Genomic DNA, 20,141 nt, shown 5'->3' with positions numbered 1-20,141 from the left:
TGACGGTGATTACCGTCAGTGGCTAACGTTTCACGACACGTTTCAAGCCCTTATTCACGACAACGACGAGTTGCCTGTGATACAAAAGTTTCACTATTTGCGCGCTGCGCTGAAAGGTGAAGCTGCGCAACTTATCGAATCAATTGCGATCAGTGCTGCAAATTACCCTCTAGCATGGGACTCATTAATTAGCCGGTATTCCAACGAATATTTATTAAAAAAGCGACACCTGCAGGACCTTATGGATGTTCCACGAATGAAAAAAGAGACTGCAGCGGCGTTGCACTCTACCTTGGATGAATTCCAGCGACACATCAAGATCCTCAAGCAACTGGGCGAGCCAACGGATGCGTGGAGTACATTGTTGGAGCACCTGCTATGTTCAAGACTTCATGATGACACCATTAAAGCCTGGGAGGATCATGCAGCATCCGTCGACGACCAGAGCTACTCCTGTTTGGTCGAGTTTCTGGAGAAACGGGTTCGAGTGCTCGAATCGATTTCCGCCAACCATCATGGTGTTCAATCTACTTCCGCTTCCCAACCGAGCGGACCGAATTTCCGCAAACCTTTCGTCAAGATGGCATCCCACTCCGTAACGGAAAATTCGTTTCCCAAGTGCCATGCTTGCGACAACCGGCATCTGTTAGTGAAATGTCCGCGATTCATGGCAATGACCGTCGCTGAGAAGCTGCGTCTCGTGAACTCCAAGCGCCTTTGTGTAAACTGCTTCCGCCAAGATCACTTCGCCCGTGATTGCTCATCGAATTACACATGCCGAGTGTGTAGAAAGCGTCACCATTCCCTCCTGCATTTGGGTTTTGCCAGTGGATCCAACCCATCTAATCCTGAACCTCTTTCCAACCAATCCAATGGTAATTCCGGTGCTGCAGTACCTTCCGCCAGCTCTCAGATCAGCGATCACCGCCGAGTTCAGTCCGCTTCTGCAACCACAAAAGCAAACGACGTCCAAGGGAGTATTGTTGCCCGAAATGCTGCCACCTCGTTCCTGCTGACAGTTGTCCTGAAGATCGATGATGTATATGGGAAGGAACACTACGCTCGTGCTCTTCTCGACAGTGGTTCCCAGCCGAATTTGATGACGGATCGGTTGGCTCAGCTACTAAGATTAAAACGCCAGAGGTCCAACGTGCAGGTGCAAGGAATTGGGGAACAGCCAGAATACTCCAACGTGTCGGTAACCACCGAAGTTCGTTCGAGGAAGGGTGACTTTGCTCGAAATGTTACGTTTTTGGTTCTTAAAAAGTTGACTTCCAGTCTTCCAAGTTGTTCTGTGTCGGTGGACCATTGGAAACTTCCCAAGGACCTGTTCTTGGCAGATCCGGGCTTCAACCATTCCAGTGACGTGGATTTGATTCTAGGATCGCAACATTTCTTTGATTGCTTCCCTTCTGCAGCTAGAATCCAGCTGTCGGCCACTCTCCCGATACTAGTTGACAGCGAATTTGGTTGGATCGTAGCAGGTGGTGCCCATCTTGTTCCTCCATCTATGGAATCAGTGTGTTGCAAAACAGTTACGGTTTCAGTGGATCCCCTCGAAGAATGTATGGAGAAATTCTGGAAAATTGAAGAACTGCCCGCCAGATCCACATATTCCGTAGAGGAGAAGGCATGTGAGGACTACTACGTTTCAACAGTTTCCCGAACCGAAGAAGGACGTTATGTGGTGCGTTACCCAAAGCGCGAGAACTTCATCAGCTTGATCGGGGAATCCAAATCCACGGCTCTTCGACGTTTTGCACTGCTTGAGCGACGCTTTTCCAAAAATCCGGAATTGAGGGAAAGTTACGAATCCTTCATGAAGGAATACTCAGCCCTGGACCACATGCGACCAGTTCAGGAAGAGAAGGACGACACGCTCTCTTATTACCTTCCTCATCACCCAGTTATAAAAGAGGAGAGCACCACCACCAAGACACGTGTCGTGTTCGATGGATCCAGCAAAACTTCGTCCGGTTACTCCTTGAATGATGCGTTGTGCGTAGGTCCAGTAGTCCAGGACGATCTACTAACTCTGGTGATCCGTTTTCGAAAATATCCTGTGGCTCTTGTGGCGGACATTGCGAAAATGTATCGCCAGGTGCTTATTCATCCCGAAGATGCACCACTCCAAAGAATTGTTTGGGGATCCAATCTGTCGCAACCTCCAACTACTTTTGAGCTGCAGACGGTAACTTACGGACTTGCCTCTTCATCCTTCCTAGCCACTCGCACCCTACAGCAACTCGCAGTCGATGAAGGCAATGCTTATCCACTCGGCAAACCGGCTCTTGAAAAATCCTTCTATGTCGACGATTTTATAGGCGGAGCCGATTCTGTTCCGGAAGCTATCCAGTTACGTGAGGAGCTGACAGACCTTCTAGGGAGAGGAGGATTTCCAATCCGTAAGTGGACGTCCAATAAATTAGAGGTTCTGCAGGGACTTGACGCCGATTGCATTGGAACTCAATCCAGTGTCCGATTTGATCCAGATGAGACCGTAAAAACATTGGGCATTTGTTGGGAACCCGAGCGAGATCAATTTAGATTCAATTACCACGTGAGCCAAAATATCCTTCGAGCGACAAAAAGATCCATCCTTTCCGCAATTTCTCAGCTGTTTGACCCATTAGGACTTGTGGCTCCGATCGTCGTACGGGGTAAAATGTTGATGCAGGAGCTATGGTTAACTGCCTGTGCCTGGGACGACGAACTTCCAGATTCTCTGATACAGAAATGGGAGAGTTTCTATCACCAACTTCCGAAGCTGTCAGAATTTCGTATCCAACGCTACGCCTTCCAGCAAGATTCCCTAGTACAGCTCCACACTTTCGCGGATGCATCAGAAGCCGCCTACGGAGCTTGTACTTATGCACGTTCTGTGGACTCAGAAGGAAAGGTGAGAATCCAGTTGTTAGCTGCAAAGACCCGGGTAGCACCCCTCAAAAAGTTGTCACTACCCAAACTTGAACTGTGTGCCGCAGTTATTGCAGCTCAACTTCACGTCCACATCACCGAAGCACTAAAAATGAATATAGCATGCTCATATTTTTGGTCTGACTCTACGGTTACGCTCCAATGGCTGAAATCCCCTCCGAACACGTGGAAGACATTTGTAGCAAACAGAGTATCCGAAATCCAGACGACTACCCACGGAGCTCGATGGAACCACGTAGCTGGCTCGCAGAACCCTGCGGACCTACTGTCTCGCGGAATGAATGTGGAAGACTTTTTGGAGCGCACGCTTTGGACAGCAGGACCAGACTGGCTATCTCGCTCCGAAGATGATTGGCCAATTTTCAAGCAGGTCGACTCCGACGAAGCAAATTGTGAACGCAAACCAGCAATTTCCGCAGTAGCTCGAGCAGAACCAAAATACAATCCGCTATTTTCTCGATACTCTCAGTTCTCTCGATTAACCCGTATAGTAGCATACTGCATGAGATTTGTAGAAAACGCTCGATCGAGGTCCCGAACACGTCCTGTCGCTTTCGTTGGTCCCAATCCAAGCATGTCGCTAAGCGTTGAGCATCTTTCGCACGCCAGAAACAAATTGATTGTTCTCGCTCAGGCAGATTCATTCCAAGACGAGATAAAAGATCTGGAGCAAAATCGTCCACTGAAAAGGCAATCTTCCATACGACTTCTGCACCCATTTCTAGACCAAAAAGGTGTGTTGAGGGTAGGGGGGCGGCTCAGATTGGCACAACGTTCCTATGACTTCAAGCACCCAGCTTTGATTCCTAGTTTCCATCCCCTCGCTAAACTGGTTGCGAACTATTTTCACACAAAATTAATCCACGGTGGCGGCCGTTTAACACTGGCCGCAATGCGAGAAGAGTATTGGCCAGTCCATGGACGACGACTGGTGCACAGCGTCATTCGCAACTGTATCAAATGTACTCGAGCAAATCCCGTCCCGGTACGTCAGCAGATCGGCCAACTTCCGGCTGCCCGAGTCACTCCAAGCCGACCCTTTGCTGTGACAGGGGTAGACTACGCTGGACCCGTCTATTTGAAAGCCATACATAAACGAGCTTCGCCAACAAAAGCGTACATATGTGTCTTCATTTGCTTCACTACAAAAGCGGTTCATCTAGAGCTGGTAAGTGATCTGTCGACACCCGCTTTCCTCACTGCTCTACGCCGTTTCGTTGCACGTCGTGGCCGTCCATCCCATATACATTCTGATAACGGCAAAAATTTTATTGGAGCAAAAAACGAACTACACCTGTTGTACCGCATGTTGGCTGACCACAAGGAAGTCGAAAAAATCCAGAGATTTTGCGCTGATGATCAAATCACCTGGCATCTGAATCCTCCAAAAGCGCCACATTTCGGCGGACTCTGGGAGGCTGCCGTGAAGGTAGCCAAATCACAACTGCACCGACAACTAGGACATTCGCACCTATCATTTGAGGACATGTCGACGATACTGGCGGAAATAGAGGCAGCCATGAATTCTCGCCCACTTGTACCAATGACAGAGGATCCAGAAGACTGCGATGCCATAACACCTGCGCACTTCCTCATCGGAACGAGTATGCATGCTGTACCCGATCCAGATGTCAGCAAAAGCAACCTGACTCGTTTAGCTCACCATCAACGACTGCAACATCTATTTCAACAATATTGGCATCATTGGAGAACAGAATACCTCCAGGAACTTCAACGAGATACCACCAAAGGTCATCCAAACCACGATATCCAACCTGGCCGGCTGGTTGTGATCGTTGATGAGTTCCAACACCCCACTCGTTGGCCTCTCGCCCGGATTGAGGCAGTGCATCCTGGTCTCGATGGGCTAGTAAGAGTAGTCACTCTTCGTACATCTAAGGGCACCTTCAAACGGCCGACAACAAAAATCTGCCTACTACCAACAGAGTCAACACCTGCAATAGCTAGCCAACAACACAACGTAGGTTCCGAATAATCGACCGAAGATGATCACGAGCATCCATTCATAGAGTAGACAATTTAATCAGAGCAGGTATTGTTTAGAATAAGAACCAGCAAATGGAATGAAAAATGAAATCAGTTGTAGTAGATGTATATGTAGCTAAAATTAGTTTTTTTTTTTTTGATTTTGAAATTCGTGAATTTCAAAGGTGGCGGCGATGTTTGAATTAGATCGCTTTCGATATATAATTAACCGCCCGAACCCTCATTAGGATAGCGATAGGCTCTCACTCTCATGAGTGGATTACCCCGATGCTATACAGAACGCAATCACGATCACTAGCTTTAATTTTGTTAGTTCCTCTTTGGCCATCGTTGAAGCAACACTAGAAATAAACCAGTGAATTTCGCTCGAAATATAAGTAATTTCTTTGCCCGCAATAAACGTGTGTTTCGGAGTGATGTGCATGTATCCCGTGTTGGCGATTAATTAGAATCCAGAAGCCTGAAGATAGCAGCAGTCCCAACCTCTCGGTGAGCCACGACCTGCCCAAACAAGCATTTTCAAGGTTTGAACGAAAAATGTGAGGTGATCCGAAAGATTGTTCAAGGGACTCAATTGTATTACTATAATAACTAAAAACGGATGATTTTTGTTTCTTCTGTTTGTTGCGATTTTTAATGTTCACTGTGCGTGTTTCTTTTGTCAGTTGTTAAAGTTTTTTTTGATACATAGATTATGTCACTAAGGTCAAACATTTGCCCATCTTGATCTAACCGTGATAATGAAACATTGAAATTGAAACTCCATTGATTTAAAACCTCTCAAAGGTTTCTCAGGGCTTCCAGAGTGGGTTTACGAGGACGCATAGTAGATTCCAGTTGTTCCCGAAAAAGTCACATGACTTACGAAAGGTTTTCAGCGGATTCCAAAAATCAGTCAGTTTCCCAAAAAAAATCAAAGTTGATCCTAATAATTCCTACGAGTTCCCTAGAGGAAGTAGGATTAGAAATTTATTTCAAATAGAAAAATGCGTTGAAATTTCAACCTTAACACTTTTGATCATATTTTACGTTTACTTCGTCAACAAAACTAGCTAAGATTTCGCTTTTTAAAACAAGCATTGTTCATATCTGACTTTTCGGAAAGCACATGAAAACCAAAATTTACCCAAATTCTGAGTGTAAATCTCAGAAAACAAAAAAATTTCTAAAACCAATACAAAGCATTAGAATTTTTTTCGGGTCATTTGGTGGAATGCCGTTTGACCGAAAAATCACACTTATAGGAAACTATATCTTGCATGTTAGACACCGTGCAGAGTGCATGTTTCTCGTCAGAGCAGTACCAACAAGACTTCTTTACTTCCTCAGGCCTAATTGGTAATTTGGAAAATTCTGCTGTATTCTTCGGTGTTGCCTGCTCATCTCTTGCCTCTGCGCGAACATACAGCTTCTGTTTGTCTCTTTCTATTTGGCACGACATCTCAACATCCGAGGCGGTATTGACTAACTCTGTCATGAACTCCCCAAAAGTAGCTAAGTTGGCTTCAACCAGCGATCGTTTGTACCATGACCACTGCATTTACATCGATGACGTAAGTTTCTCAACCAGTTCACCAGTTCGTGAAGCAGCACCTCTGGAGTCTAGCTAGGTTTCCGCGTCCGTAGAGTTGTAGAACGAATTAGAGAATAACGGCCAGTCTTCCGGATCCTCGTAAAAGCTCGGTAACTCGAGTGGCATTAGGTACTTATCTCGCTGCTAATTGCGTACCACTTGGCACAAGTTGATCAGGCACCCCTATTCGCGATGCATTAAATTGTTGCACCCCTGGCTCCAAGTCGGTTGAACTTGTCCCGTGAAATGATTCTGCTGAGTTGGCTAGTGATGCTAGTTGTCAAACGTTTGGAAGGCAAGCGGCTGCGGATGACGATGAAACCATCGCAATCACGTTTGGCACTGTAACGCTTGTTTGGACACCGACGAACGGAGGAACGATCGTTCTTCGTGGAACTGTTTGATTGACTGTTACTGTCTAATAATTTAGCGCATTTTCACAATGAGAACCGAACATGTTTTGGCATTTACCAGGTTGTAACTGAGGGAAATACCCGAAAAAAGTAACTTTGGTTTCAGCGACTGTCGATTTGGTTTTGCAATTCTCGAACATGTCGCTTAGTTGATAAATTTGAGAGGAACCATATGGAGGCAAAGGCTGCCCAACCACGCCCATTAGTTCTAAACTAGACGGCGGTAGTCTACCGGTAGTTTTACCAAGGTTGTTTCCAATACAATTAGCAAAGGTATCGACAGGGCCTGAATATTGCGGAACGTTATTCTGAGAAACTTCTACTTGTACTAATTTAGTCGTTTTACCTGTCTGAGGTGTTGACATCGATGCTGGAGCTTCTCCCTGCAGTCCCGACGTTGACGGTACTGAGCCTGGGATGGGTGCTGCTGTCGTCCTACCGAAATGTCCCGGCTGTAGGGCTACTTTTTGCGAGACGGCTCTGTTAGTTGACGAACCGATCGCTCTTGTTTGGCCACCATTACCATAGTGAAGCTATTATTCTAGCTTTTCCCGGCAGACCCGACCTCTCAGCTAACTACACCGGCTTTCTTTGTCGTCTTCCAGGATTATGTTGAGTTTTTGTTGCAGAAAGGCCTTGTCCTCTTCGGCACGCTTTTTTTTTCTGATCTTGTCGTCCTCCACGCGTTGTTTTAGTTTTTTTTTTGAAGTTTAATATTGTACGCGTTGTTCCAATTGTTGTAGAAGAATTTCTATTCGAGCTCTGTTTCTTGCCGAACTCCTCATCGACCTGCTAGCATGCTGACTACGAACCTCTTCAACATCGACTTTCGCACAATAGACACACCTCCAAGTCCTGTCTGGATTGAGGTTTGAATCTGACTCCCCTACACAAGCAGCGAGGAACCAGACGTCGCACATATCGCATCCGACTATCTGTCCGAGCAAACCTTCCTCCCGTCAAACATTTCTCGCACACTTTTTCGGACTGCTTCGTATCAATATCGTTGGCTGCTTACTACGTAGGAATTCAAGAGCTGCCGTTGAATACACTGCGAATTCAGTAACAATCGGTTTCACACTCCGCAGCGCCGACTGGATATGTACTAGAAATTTTGAAGTTTGTTTCGGATAGGAGTTAAATTTGTCGCACGTCTTTCCAGCAGCAAATGCAGCTTCAAGCTGTAATTAAATTGGTATCGAATAATGGTTTCTTAAATAAAAATTTTCACTTACTGTCGTGACGCTTAGGGTATGTATTTTATCTTAAAAACACCGGATGCCTTATGCGATGCCTATATGTGCAAAAATTCCGTATAAGATTGATCCGATTTCCTTTATAAGTTCATACGGAACGAAACAAAATGCACTGATGAACTCAGAAAATAACGTTCTATGTGAGGAAATTCATCAATGAAACGATTTCATTCACCATGTAAAGCGGGTGTGATGTAATTCGCACAAGTAAACGACTTCCAACGGCTTGATATGGAATTCATACTAGTTTGACTGTCCAGTTGGTATTTTACAGTGTAACTGTGAGGCATTGGCAACTAAATTAATTGTAGGCTTATAATTCGTCCGAAATGCATTCGGCCAAACGACCCATTTGACCAGATGGCATTCGGCCAAACGATTTTCGGTCGAACGCCTTTCGCCCAAATGGCCGGATATTTTGGAAAATTGAGTAAACGTATATATCTGACACAAGCTCAAGCTTTAGGAATCTATTTTGTCAATGAAGATCAGTGCAATATTTGAATTTATACTCTTATTAATAACTAGTGGTCCCGGCAAACTTCGTCTTGCCATCAAGTAGGCTGTTGAAAAATGCTATGGATCGTCCCATACAAATTGACAGTTCCGTTCACGCTTGTTTTTCCGACTTTCCCGGTGAATATCCAGGGATTTTTATACACATAAACACGTCGGAACACTTGACGAACAAAACGGAAAAATAATCATTCAAATCGCTTGACCCGTTCGGAAGCCATTTCGTGACATACAAACACCACTCCATTTTTATTTATATAGATTACAACATTATATGCTCATATATATAATGTGGTAATTAAGTCCCCGTCAACTTTACATACGCATATAATGCCAGAAAAGTCGAAATAGCATGCCATTATAATGCTAGGATATAACCTACCCCACAAATGCAAATATTAGGGCGAATTTTTTTTTGCTTTCACGCAGCACTATGGGCCAGAAATAAAAATTTCGCGACAAAAGTCCAAAAACCTTTTTTTAATAAAATGAATTATTGAGATGAATTTCTCATTATTGAGAACATGTGTAATTGCATACCAACTATCTTATTTGATAAATTATATTATTTCATTGCACTTTATGGGGCTTAATATTGTCTAAACTGTAAAACTTGAATTTCACCTTATCCTAAGAAAATTTGGTTTGAGGGGAAAAATGGCAAGAAAAATTATTGTGAGTACATTTTTGGAAAGCAAATTAAGTGCATTTTACATGTCTGGTTTGAAAATAAAGTTAATTTTAAATGTTAGCATTGATTTCACAATGTACCCGTGATATTCACTATATTTTTTACTATTTCACCTTAAAAGTTAAGGTATTGCACCGTATTCGGCTTGCAACTAGTATGAGGTGGAAGCCTAGACTCCAGTCTTTCATGTGCTACCAAAAGTTTTTGCATATATTTGCGGATGACCAAGATACATCGGTTTAAGTACATGCGATAATTTAGTCGATTTTTTAATCCCATATTTTTAACTTCGATGCTGTTCATACAATCACAAATTAAATCAGTTTGATTGGTATAAAATAACTAAAGCAGTCATAACCCACTACTTTTGAGCAAGTTTCCGTTTATCAGCTAGGTGACATCCAGAAATCTGGGTTGAGTCGGTTGAAAAATTACAAAAAATAATAATTTTGCTAATTTTCTTCGAGGCCATGATTTGTATGATACGATAAGTCCACAACATAGGAATCTATTTGAGGTTCGCGATATAGGGACTAATGCGTGGTTTCTGGACAACATCCAGGTAAAAATAACAGATTTTTGAAGATATATGAAACGGCTGAGATTATTATGTGTCTATGTTTTTTTTTTGTTCAAATCGAAGTGGCTTCAATTAAATATAGTCATTTAGTAGAAATTTTCTAAAAAATATCATACAAACTCTGTTGATTATTTTTCAACAAGGATTGAATCATTGGTATAATATTTTACAAAATTTATAAAAAAAATAATTAGAACATCGAAAATTTGCCCGTTTTCAAGTTTTATGGTTCACAAAGTGTGAATTGATTTTTCCTTATAGATTAATTAATAATTAGGCAACCTCCTGTGCTATCGTCCTAAACTACGTTGAAATATCAAAAAAAAAATAAATATTATAGTATAAATGATTGAAAGAAAATTAAATTAAAAAAGACAGCACCAAATGACCAGGTCAATGGCCATCAACGAAGAACGTTAAAAAATCGTTTGAATCCTTTTAAATTCCTTCCAGAAATTTCGACTATCTAAGCGAAATGTTGTCGGGAAAATGTTACTAGTTTGATCAGATAATCTATTCATTTGTACATAAAACAATCATCTTATTCCAACGAAAGGAAATGAAGATTTTCAATTCTACTTGATTTATCTCAATTGAAAATCAATCAAATATGAGATCTGGACAAAAATTCACGTTTCTTATACATGAACTTGCTGCACGTAATCATATAATGGATTTCATAAGCTTGGGTAAACCAAATGTTCTGATGTTTTGACATATCAAATTAGGCCTCCATTACAGCTAAAATATTTCTGATAATAATGTTTCGAAAGTAAATTTGATTGAAAAGTTTCAAACAATTTGAATTGTCACATTTCAAAACAGCATATCATCTACAAATATGTGATTCATATTATCTTGTTCCATTTTGGACCATGCCTATATAACTCTCTGGTGATTGTATGGCTTTTCCATGGGTTATGCACAGTAATAATATTGCGTTATAAAAATTTTATAGTGAATTAAATGCAAATGAACGGTGAAAGACCAATAAATACATCAAATAAACAGTTGCCAATGCATTCCAAACAACTAAGATAACTATGATCACATTTTTCATGCATTTTTTAACTATTCTGAGAAACTTAACAGTGTAGCTTCAAAATACTTTGAAATTCTTTTTTTCTATCTTTATCAACGAGATTTTTAGCCCTGGGCTAGTTCATCTCGGGACCAACGGCTTTACTTCCCTTCCGAAGGAAGTCGTCACTGAAATTTTTTTTTAGTGACTATCTCGGGGATGGGATTCGATCCCAGGTCCTCGGCGTGAGAGGCGTGTGTTCTAACCACTACACTAGGTCCGTCCCCCCATACTTTGAAAATGTACTATATATTTTGTAAAATGATATATGAGCGAATTTGAATTGATAATGCCTTAATTAACATGTTTTCCCAAATACTCATAATCCTTACAAATATTCTCAATTCAATTCAAAATGCATCTAAGTCATCCCAAACATGACATTTTCATGCTTCCTTAAGTTTGTATTACTTTGAAGTTCATTTTTGTTCAAATAAATGAATCGATGAAATGTAAATCTCTAATAACAAGCAAAAAGAAAATAATTGATTAAATAGTGCTTCATTGTAGCTATCACACTAAATTTTCCTATCGATCCTGTAACACCTGTAGTGTAAAGTTATTGGAGTCCTACTCTTTTGCTCCTTCAATCACAGGAGATTTTTATTATTTTGGAGAAAAGCGACCAATGTAAACCATTAATTTTCTTCGATATAAGAATAATTAAAAAACCTTCCTACACGAAAACACAATAAATTTGTAGTGCTATTATAAAGCCTTTATGCATTTTCATGCTGATTCTGAGCTTACTACTTTTGCTTAGGGTTATTTCGATCTACTCCAAACTTTGAATCCAAGAAAAACAAGAACGCTGAAAAAACAGCAGTTTTCTACTAAAGGTTAGCAATTTGATTTGTTGAAAGCATCAACTCGGAAAATTTCTACAAAATTTTTATTTATTCAGCAGACAATTCTGTGTAGCTTTCAACCCAATCATTACGAATAGCCCATCTCACTTTTGAAACTCACCTCTCAGCGCAACCAGTGCCGATTGCTTCATCAGCATCTGCTTCCGCTTGACGAACACCATCGCACCGAATGAAAGCATCATCAGCGCCAGAATCGTCCCGAGCACGGCAATGAACCACGGTTTGGTCAGAATGTCATCCGCGTTGTCGTGATTGATCGGATAGCGATGCGAAGTTTGATCCAGTTGTTTCGTAACCGGATCTAGGCGTAGAGTGGCAGGACTGCTGAATGGACCCATTCCCGCTGTGGTTGCTGCGGCGATGCTAACGGTGTAGGTTACACCTTCGGTAAGATTCGCCAACAGCAGGTTCGGGGAGGTGGCGTCGATCGTTACGTTGCTGAGCACCTTGGTGTAGTTGGAGCGGAGGTCCACCCCTCGGACGATCACGTGGTAGGTTTGGAGAATTCCTGTTGGTGAGTGGTATGAAATTTGGTATTGCATTGAAGTAAGCGACATTGAGTGATTCATTACCATTGATAGATCCCAAAGGTGGGGCTTTCCACTTCAAGTAGACGGCCGAGGAGTTCAATAGAAGCGCTTCCATACCAGTTGGTGATGCTGAAGGTACTGTTAGAAAACAAAAAAGCATTAGAAAACAAGATAGTTGTTGAGAAAGCATAAGTCTCACCATCTTCAAGAGTTTTAGCTAGCCGTGAGTTGGATGGTTTGCCTTCCACCGTTTTGTAGAATGGAACGATGAAGAACTCGTACTCGGTAAACTTTCGCAGATCGTTCACGGTGCAGGAAGACACACTGCCTGCGTTCAGCACAGTCAGCACCCTATAGGAATGTTCCGAGTCCTCTTCCAAATTGCGAGCGTAGATGTAGAATCCGTCGACGTACTTGCCGTCGATGATCTAAATAGATTAAAAGATCAAATTGAGACAACGTTACCTAAAGATTAACTGAAAGCTTACCTCCCAAACTAGCTTCATAGTGGTTGAGTCTACCGAAGTAGCGTTTATCAACTCAACGACGTCTCCAGAAAGCAATGTTGCTCGTATCTCACTCATATCCAAGCCCGAATTCAGCTCGTTCTAGAAGCATTAATCCAATCAGTTACATCTCTTAGTTTGATATCTTGTGATCAATCCGTTTCACTTACCACTCCAACCAGTATGGGTTCCGACAGCGGACTTGGTGGTGAAATGCCATGCCAGTTTTCCGCACGAACCACAAAGTAGTACGTCACACCCGGAATTAGTCCCCGCTGGGTATAACTCGTGTCCTTGATCTTCTCGGCCATCTCCTGCCAGCCATCGGTAATGTTTCGTCCGTACATCTCAACGATGAACCCCACCATGCTGGAGGCTCCAAGTGCGTTACTTGGAACCCACGAAATCGTTACTGCGCTTTCGGAAATGTCCGTCACTTGAGGCTTTCCGGGAGGTCCCGGAAAGGTGGAAGCCTCCGGTGCCCGAAAGAACTTTATGTTGGGATTTGTCGGCAAATCCAGTTTCAGTGACGCACTCCAGGTTGATTTACCGGATTTGCTGCTGGCAACGCAGGTGTACAGCCCGCTATCGTCATTTTTGCTCAAGTCCGATATGGTCAACGTTCCCGAATCGGTGATGTTGATGCGAGATGAGGTCAGCACAGGGATTCCATCTCTATACCACGAAATTACCGGTGTTGGAACACCAGCTGCTTTACAAGGCAGTATAGCTACGGACTTCACCGGAAGCGTCTGATTTACGGGTCCTTGCAGAATCAATGGCGGAGGACGATCGTCCTGCAGATTCACACTTAGCACCACCCGAGTACTAACGCTTCCAACGGAGTTCACAGCACTACACAGAATCACTTTCGCATTATCAATCCGGTCAATGTTGGACACGGACAGTATACTGGTACCATCAGCGTTTTCCGTAACCTCAATTCCTCCATAGCGATATCCAGGAAACAGAAGAGTACGATTGCCTTCCAAGGACCAGAACAACGTTGGCTCTGGATGACCCGTGGCTTGACACTCGAAGAGAGCTTCCGAACCAAGCTCGGCGATTTGATTCATGGGCCTCACTGTGAAACTTGGTGGAGCTGATGAATGGAAAAATTCCAATAAGTATCCTACTCTGAACGATTAAAACGACAGCGATACTCACAGTGAACGGTCAAACTCCCCGAAGCGGTAATCGACCCGACAGCATTGTCCGCCTCGCAACTGTATTCGCCCATGTCCTCGATGGTGATGCCATCTATCTGGAGGCTGCGGTCCTCCAGCACGTGGACACGATCTGTTTGTGTGGGAGGAGATTGAAAATAGGGCATAAATTGATTAAAATAATTCAATAACGGATTCCCAAAGTTCAATAAGCTTCGGTAGTGATAAGTGTTAAAAGCCTCAGAGAGATCGTTTGATGACGAAATTGGTGGTCAACCACAGCTCAGTGGGTTGCATAATTGATATTAACATGGTCCAACAGAGTCACGACTAAACTTCGGACCGAGTTGTGTTGTGTGAGGTGAGTGTTGATTGAATGAGTAGTCACCAGCTTGAACTAGTGCGATTTAGGTTGGATGTATAAACGCACTTTAGCAGGTAAAGTTTCGGTAGTCGAATGACCGACCACTGCGTTGGATTAGACTTCAGCACCGTAATGTACATTAACCCCTCTTCTAGCAGCTTAATTTTTTACCGCAAAAATGCATTCAAATCGCAATAACTGCTTTGTTTCTCGATATTTTTGCATCATTTTTTCACAAGTTTTCAAAAAAACTCTTCTAGTTTTAGAATCTGTGTCGATATTGATCATTGGTCATTTAGATCCGGAGTCATAACCCATGTAAATTTCTCAGGTTACAGATTTTTTATCGTATCTGGATATTCACTCTTTGGAGCTATATATTAATGAGAGTGTGTTGTGAAAATATGAAGCAATTTTGTGTAGCCGTCTTTGAGTAATGAGTATTTAGGTATCTAGAGTAAACATCATATCGTAATTTTCAGACATCACCAAAACAACTTAACCGATTTGTATGACTTTTTCAGAGTTGCTCCATATTCCTTGCAATTATATAGTCCACATTTTTTTTATTTTTTATTTTTTTGATAAATTGATCAAAAACAAAATGGCCTCCAAAGACATTTTATATTGAGAATGTCGGTCCCCTAAGGAACATCTAATTATCTTCAAAACCAGGTCACTAGTGTTTAATATCGACACGGATTCTTAAACTAGAAGAGTTTAGAGAACTTGTGAAAAAATGGTGCAAAAATATTGAAACGCCAAAAATATGCGTTTTTTTGCGGTACTAATGAATCTGCTGATACAGGGATTAATTAGTAGAGTAATACGGGGCAAAGATTCGCACCTAACATTCCGCAAGAGATATCAATTGACTGAGAAGTATTTCTACTCCATCTTGTAGGGAAAGTTATACCTTAATTTGCGTGCGTTACCTTTAAAAATATTACTGAAAACTTTGAAGTTTCATTTGTATTTCAAGAAAAACTCAAATGAGAACTTTTGCCCAATGGTGGATTCAAAAGTTGGAACTGAATAAACGACAAGGCTATGATGTGCAAAACCGCCTATGACTGCTTTATTTACACTCATTTACTTTTCCTGTCTACGAATCGTTAAGATGAAACTCTTGGCATTACGTCCCAAAAGAGGCACAGGCTGTTTTTCTGCCTTTTCCGAAATTTGAATTGGATTTCCCTGTCATAATGTTTAACATTATGTCTCTTAGTTTTGTATATTCAAACCATTTGCCATATTTTTTTTTACGTTTATGTGTCAAATTGAAGTAGTTAAAAGTATTTTGATTATTTTGTTTTCCCACAACGGTTGCAAATTGTTTTCCTAAAGCCGAGATAACAACGAGGTCTACTACTATAACTACTAACATAAGAAAAGTGATTTAATTTAAACCATCTAACACTTATTGGATTTTTTTTAATATTGGAACAGGACGGCTCAAAACGGCTCCAAACATTACTTCATTTATAACTTCGATAAATGATAAAAGAATATGTTTATATCTGTAAACAGCTGGCCTAATAATGTGTCAAACCCATACAGTGTGGCCAGGGTTTCTTTTGCGTAAAAAAAACCATTGTTTGCCCCGAATTACTCTATAAAACGATTGTCATACTAAAAACCGAGCTTAATATATGAGGTATTTACCATTTTGCCTCCAATCCCAAACAAACTTATATTCTGACCACCCGAATTTTGTATGGTGATTTTTATTAAATGTTTTCATGGGATATGTTACCTAATTTCAAGAAAAAGGTCAGCTTCTTGCATATATTTGCTTAAATCTGCCGAAGAGCGGTGCACGCTATGTCTGAACCAGACGATTTTAAAAATGTACATCGGGTTTGTTCTCGTTAATGTTCAGTATTAGGGTTATATTTTTATATTCGGAAGGTTTTAAAATATTTATTTGGTCATTTTTCATACTAAAACCCATGATAACCCCGTTTTTTGACGAATAGAATATTTTTTTTTTGACCGATAGAATATTTTAAAACCTTCCGATTATGAAAATAAAGACCACTGACTACTGATCTCTAGCGAGAAAAAGTCCAATGTACATTCGAGTTTTATAATCGTCTGGTTCAGACATAGCGTGCGGTGCATACCGGGAGGGGATCATTTCCATGGACCGATGCACTAGTTCATTAATTTGACGTTCAGGTATCAGAAGGGCGGCTCCAGAGGCACGTTCCCCGCCATTTGGGAGATTTGTGCCATCGCCATATTTGAGCCTATTTCATCATCTACCCGATGGGAAAGGAAAAAGAAGGGAAAGATGGGAGGAAAAAGGAGTGGGGTCCCTTGAAGAGGGAAAATCGCATAAGCGAATTAAGAGCATGTAGCTCCATACCACAATGGGTTCGAACAGCGCCCTAAAAAGGGCACTGCAAAACGCATGAGCGTAAAGAGAGCCTATAGCTCATTACCACTGCGGGTTAAGAATACCAGAAGGTCCTGAAGATTCAGTTTTCTGAAATCAGTTTCACTTAATAAGTGTTTACCAAGTAATTGGAATCGCAATCACGCGAAAAATTGACATTTACATATCAGGTGATAAAAAGTTCCATTATCGGAATCACAACTACCACACACAAATGTATCAACACACTGAATATTTGCCATGTGGTAGTTAAGTCAGCAGTGGCCAGTCAAGGTTGTAACCAAGCGACTGCAATTCTGCTTTGACAGATTTGTTTAATACTTAGCCACCCTTTTGGATGGCTTAGTAATATACAGACGTCCACTCGTCCCGCGAAGGGAGTTGTGAGGAACATTTCCTACAAGCAAAGTAACAAGCAATTGAGAGATCACTCGAAAGCAAGGGCAATTGTGTCCCAATTCACCGGAAGTGGAAACATCCAAATCACTAGAATTTCCAATGGACGGAGAAAATCCATGGAATTTGGTCACAACCAATTCCCAGTTTGTGGAGTATAACAAATGCAAAGTCTGCGAATTTACATTCTAATGTTCATATAGAGATGTAGCGATGATCAGATAATGATTCATCATCTGATACATGCCAATTCGTCAACTCGTGACTGATTCTATTCGAGCAGAGCATTATGTCTAACACTTCTTCTCTGGCAGATACCATGAAGGTAGGAGGATTTCCTACAATAAGTAATCCAAGATTTGAACTACTTAAGCATTCTCTGGAGCATTTGAACTGGAGCTTCTCAAATTGGTATCATTGCCCACAAACAGCAGAAGGCCTTTTCATAGGCAGTGAACGAAAACTCGTTTTGAAATCATCCATTGGGGATGGTTCATCATGTGGTAAATACACCACAAAACGAAAGACGTATTTCCTATTGAGGTCACATACAGAAATATCAATTGTGACAGCATATACATCTCTGGTTGTTAACTCAGAAATGAGTATGGCGACGTCAGCGCTATTTACGAGCACGCATGCACGAGGCATGGCACGCAAATTTGCCATTTCATGTTTCTGAAAGAAGCAAAAACTGGGTCCACTAGGTTTCCTAGATAAAAGTTTACAAAAGTAAGGTTTTTGAACTAGCGCCACTTGAGCTGTACCATTTGCATGAGTCTACAAAGATTGATCATTGCTGACATTTTATGCTGGAGATTGATCTAACTAAGCTATCCTAGCCGTAGCCACTACCCAAACTAGGCAAGATTAAGCTTTTCGCAATCTCAGAACGAAAAAGATCAGCAGCGAACAAAAACCAAATCGGTATCTCTTAAAAGTCGCCAAAGGCGGCGAAAAGCACAGAATACACTGTGTAAAACGCATAATGCGAAACCATTGAGGAGAAAATTTAAACTAAATTACATTAAATGTATTAATAATCCCTCCCTTATTTAGTCTCAGCCTTGAGACTGAAGAAGGGCAGCCGATTATCTCGGAGAAACACAAGGTCACCTACACCATTGCTCCGGGTAGCACAGGAAGGGCATAATACTGTAGAGGGCGCCCTGGAACTCCACAGGCTCCGTTTGCGGCTAGGTTTTATTTAGACCCCCCTAACCATTCATTCTTAGGCACGGTAAGCTTAAAGCCGTATGAATTAGGGGTTACCTGTGAGGTGGACTTTTACCACCGGAACAGGCAGTCCGTAGTGTTAATTCTTAGCCAGTTAAAACAACCGCTACCGACACTACGCGGCTATCTAGGCTGATCGGGAAAAGGAAGTTAACATTGATTATTAACTCCTGACGTTTGAGCGGTTCCGAATTCACTCGTTGCCATGGTCACGTAAATAACACGGCACCGCTCAAACGTCAAATAGTGAACTCGTGCACTGGTCCATAGAAGAACTGTCAAACAGCTTTCGAATCAGCTGCAACTCAATTTGAATGTTTTAAAGCTATTTTTCACACAAGGAATTGTAATGTTTATCTTGTGCTAGCCTGAGAGAGAGGAAATAGCAAACCTGTCATCAATTGTTTCTGAAATCCACACATTGGAATGGCGAAGCGCAAAACTCTGGACTATAAAAAAGTTCAAATAAACTTTCTAGGGTTTCTTGATGTTCTCACTTTTAAAATTTCTGTATACATATATGTGGTTGGCTGATGCCACATCGAAATCTTTTGTATTAATGTCTTTTTTCCAAGTGAATGAGATTTTCAAATGATTTTGATCCAGATTGTGTTTAGGGTATCCATCGTATTAAGCTTTGATCAGTGAGAACCTGCATTTTTCAGTATTGCAGTGAATGAGGCGGATACAAACCAATGCCAAACAATTCTTTCCCAAAACGGCTTTCGCATTGTACAATAAGATTCTGATAAATCTTGATCAACTTTTTGGAAAAAATGCAATGAAATTGCATCTTGACGTATATTCAATTCGTCGAATCGTTTTCTTTTCTGTCGCAATCAGTTTTCAGTTTCGTCTCACAACTTACGGCTCACTGTTATATAGTAAGTGGTCAAAATACAACATATCAGTACTTTAATAAAATGTTTTACTAGAATATATAGATCTACGGGCATCTCCCTCCATTACTTCAGCTTGATGAAATATATTAATTTCCTTTTAAATTCATTTTTCGCCATCGAAATTCAGCTCAAACATATGAACACAATTTCTTTTGACCGAACAATCATGACATTTCCTCACAGTTCAGCAAAAACAACACAATCAAAGGAATCGTTTTTTACGTCGAGCATCGCGCACACATTGATGCGCTCATGTTTTTTTCTCAGTACGACGGATTAAATTTTGTTTACATTCTCAATTGAACGCGATCGTTGAGGAAAATTCTTAAAATTTCGTGAATTATAGAACTTTTACGGCGTTTGATTGGAATGAAATCCTCCAGTGAGGAAGTAGGAAGGTTTTCCATAGAGAAAATAAGTGCCCGGCGAATTAAGTCACACAGGGGGCGGGAAGAAACTTGCATCATAAAGTGGTGTGACTGGTGTCGATCGCTAAGCATTTCGCTTAGATCGTGTGGAATACGTTTCCTGTGAAAAAGTGCAAAGTGGATTATTGAACTGAAGTTAATTATCGAAATACAGTAGTTTAATTGCATTTTTGGTGTACAAGTGTACGAACCATAACAGCTTTCACAAAATTACACTTGAAAAATGAATCTATGGTGCAGGTAAGTTGGAATATCCGCCGTAGTGGAACATTTTAAGTTTGATACGACG

The 20,141-nt window shown here is 41.5% G+C and overlaps 1 protein-coding gene across 1 annotated transcript in view; it reads right to left on the bottom strand.

The window, feature by feature from the left end:
* LOC5574148 (roundabout homolog 1) overlaps positions 1-20,141 on the bottom strand; it is a 380,498-nt gene that overhangs the window by 15,575 nt on the left and 344,782 nt on the right. Inside the window, exons 8-13 of the mRNA XM_021846073.1 lie at positions 14,127-14,258; positions 13,130-14,061; positions 12,942-13,061; positions 12,653-12,881; positions 12,496-12,591; positions 12,024-12,431 (exon numbers count right to left, since the gene is read on the bottom strand). Coding sequence (XP_021701765.1) covers positions 12,024-12,431; positions 12,496-12,591; positions 12,653-12,881; positions 12,942-13,061; positions 13,130-14,061; positions 14,127-14,258 — 1,917 coding nt within the window. The remainder of the gene's footprint in view (positions 1-12,023; positions 12,432-12,495; positions 12,592-12,652; positions 12,882-12,941; positions 13,062-13,129; positions 14,062-14,126; positions 14,259-20,141) is intronic.

Source organism: Aedes aegypti, chromosome 2, assembly GCF_002204515.2.
Source record: "Aedes aegypti strain LVP_AGWG chromosome 2, AaegL5.0 Primary Assembly, whole genome shotgun sequence".
In the NCBI taxonomy this organism is placed as follows: Eukaryota; Metazoa; Arthropoda; class Insecta; order Diptera; family Culicidae; genus Aedes; species Aedes aegypti.
This window is presented reverse-complemented; position numbering and strand designations above follow the sequence as displayed.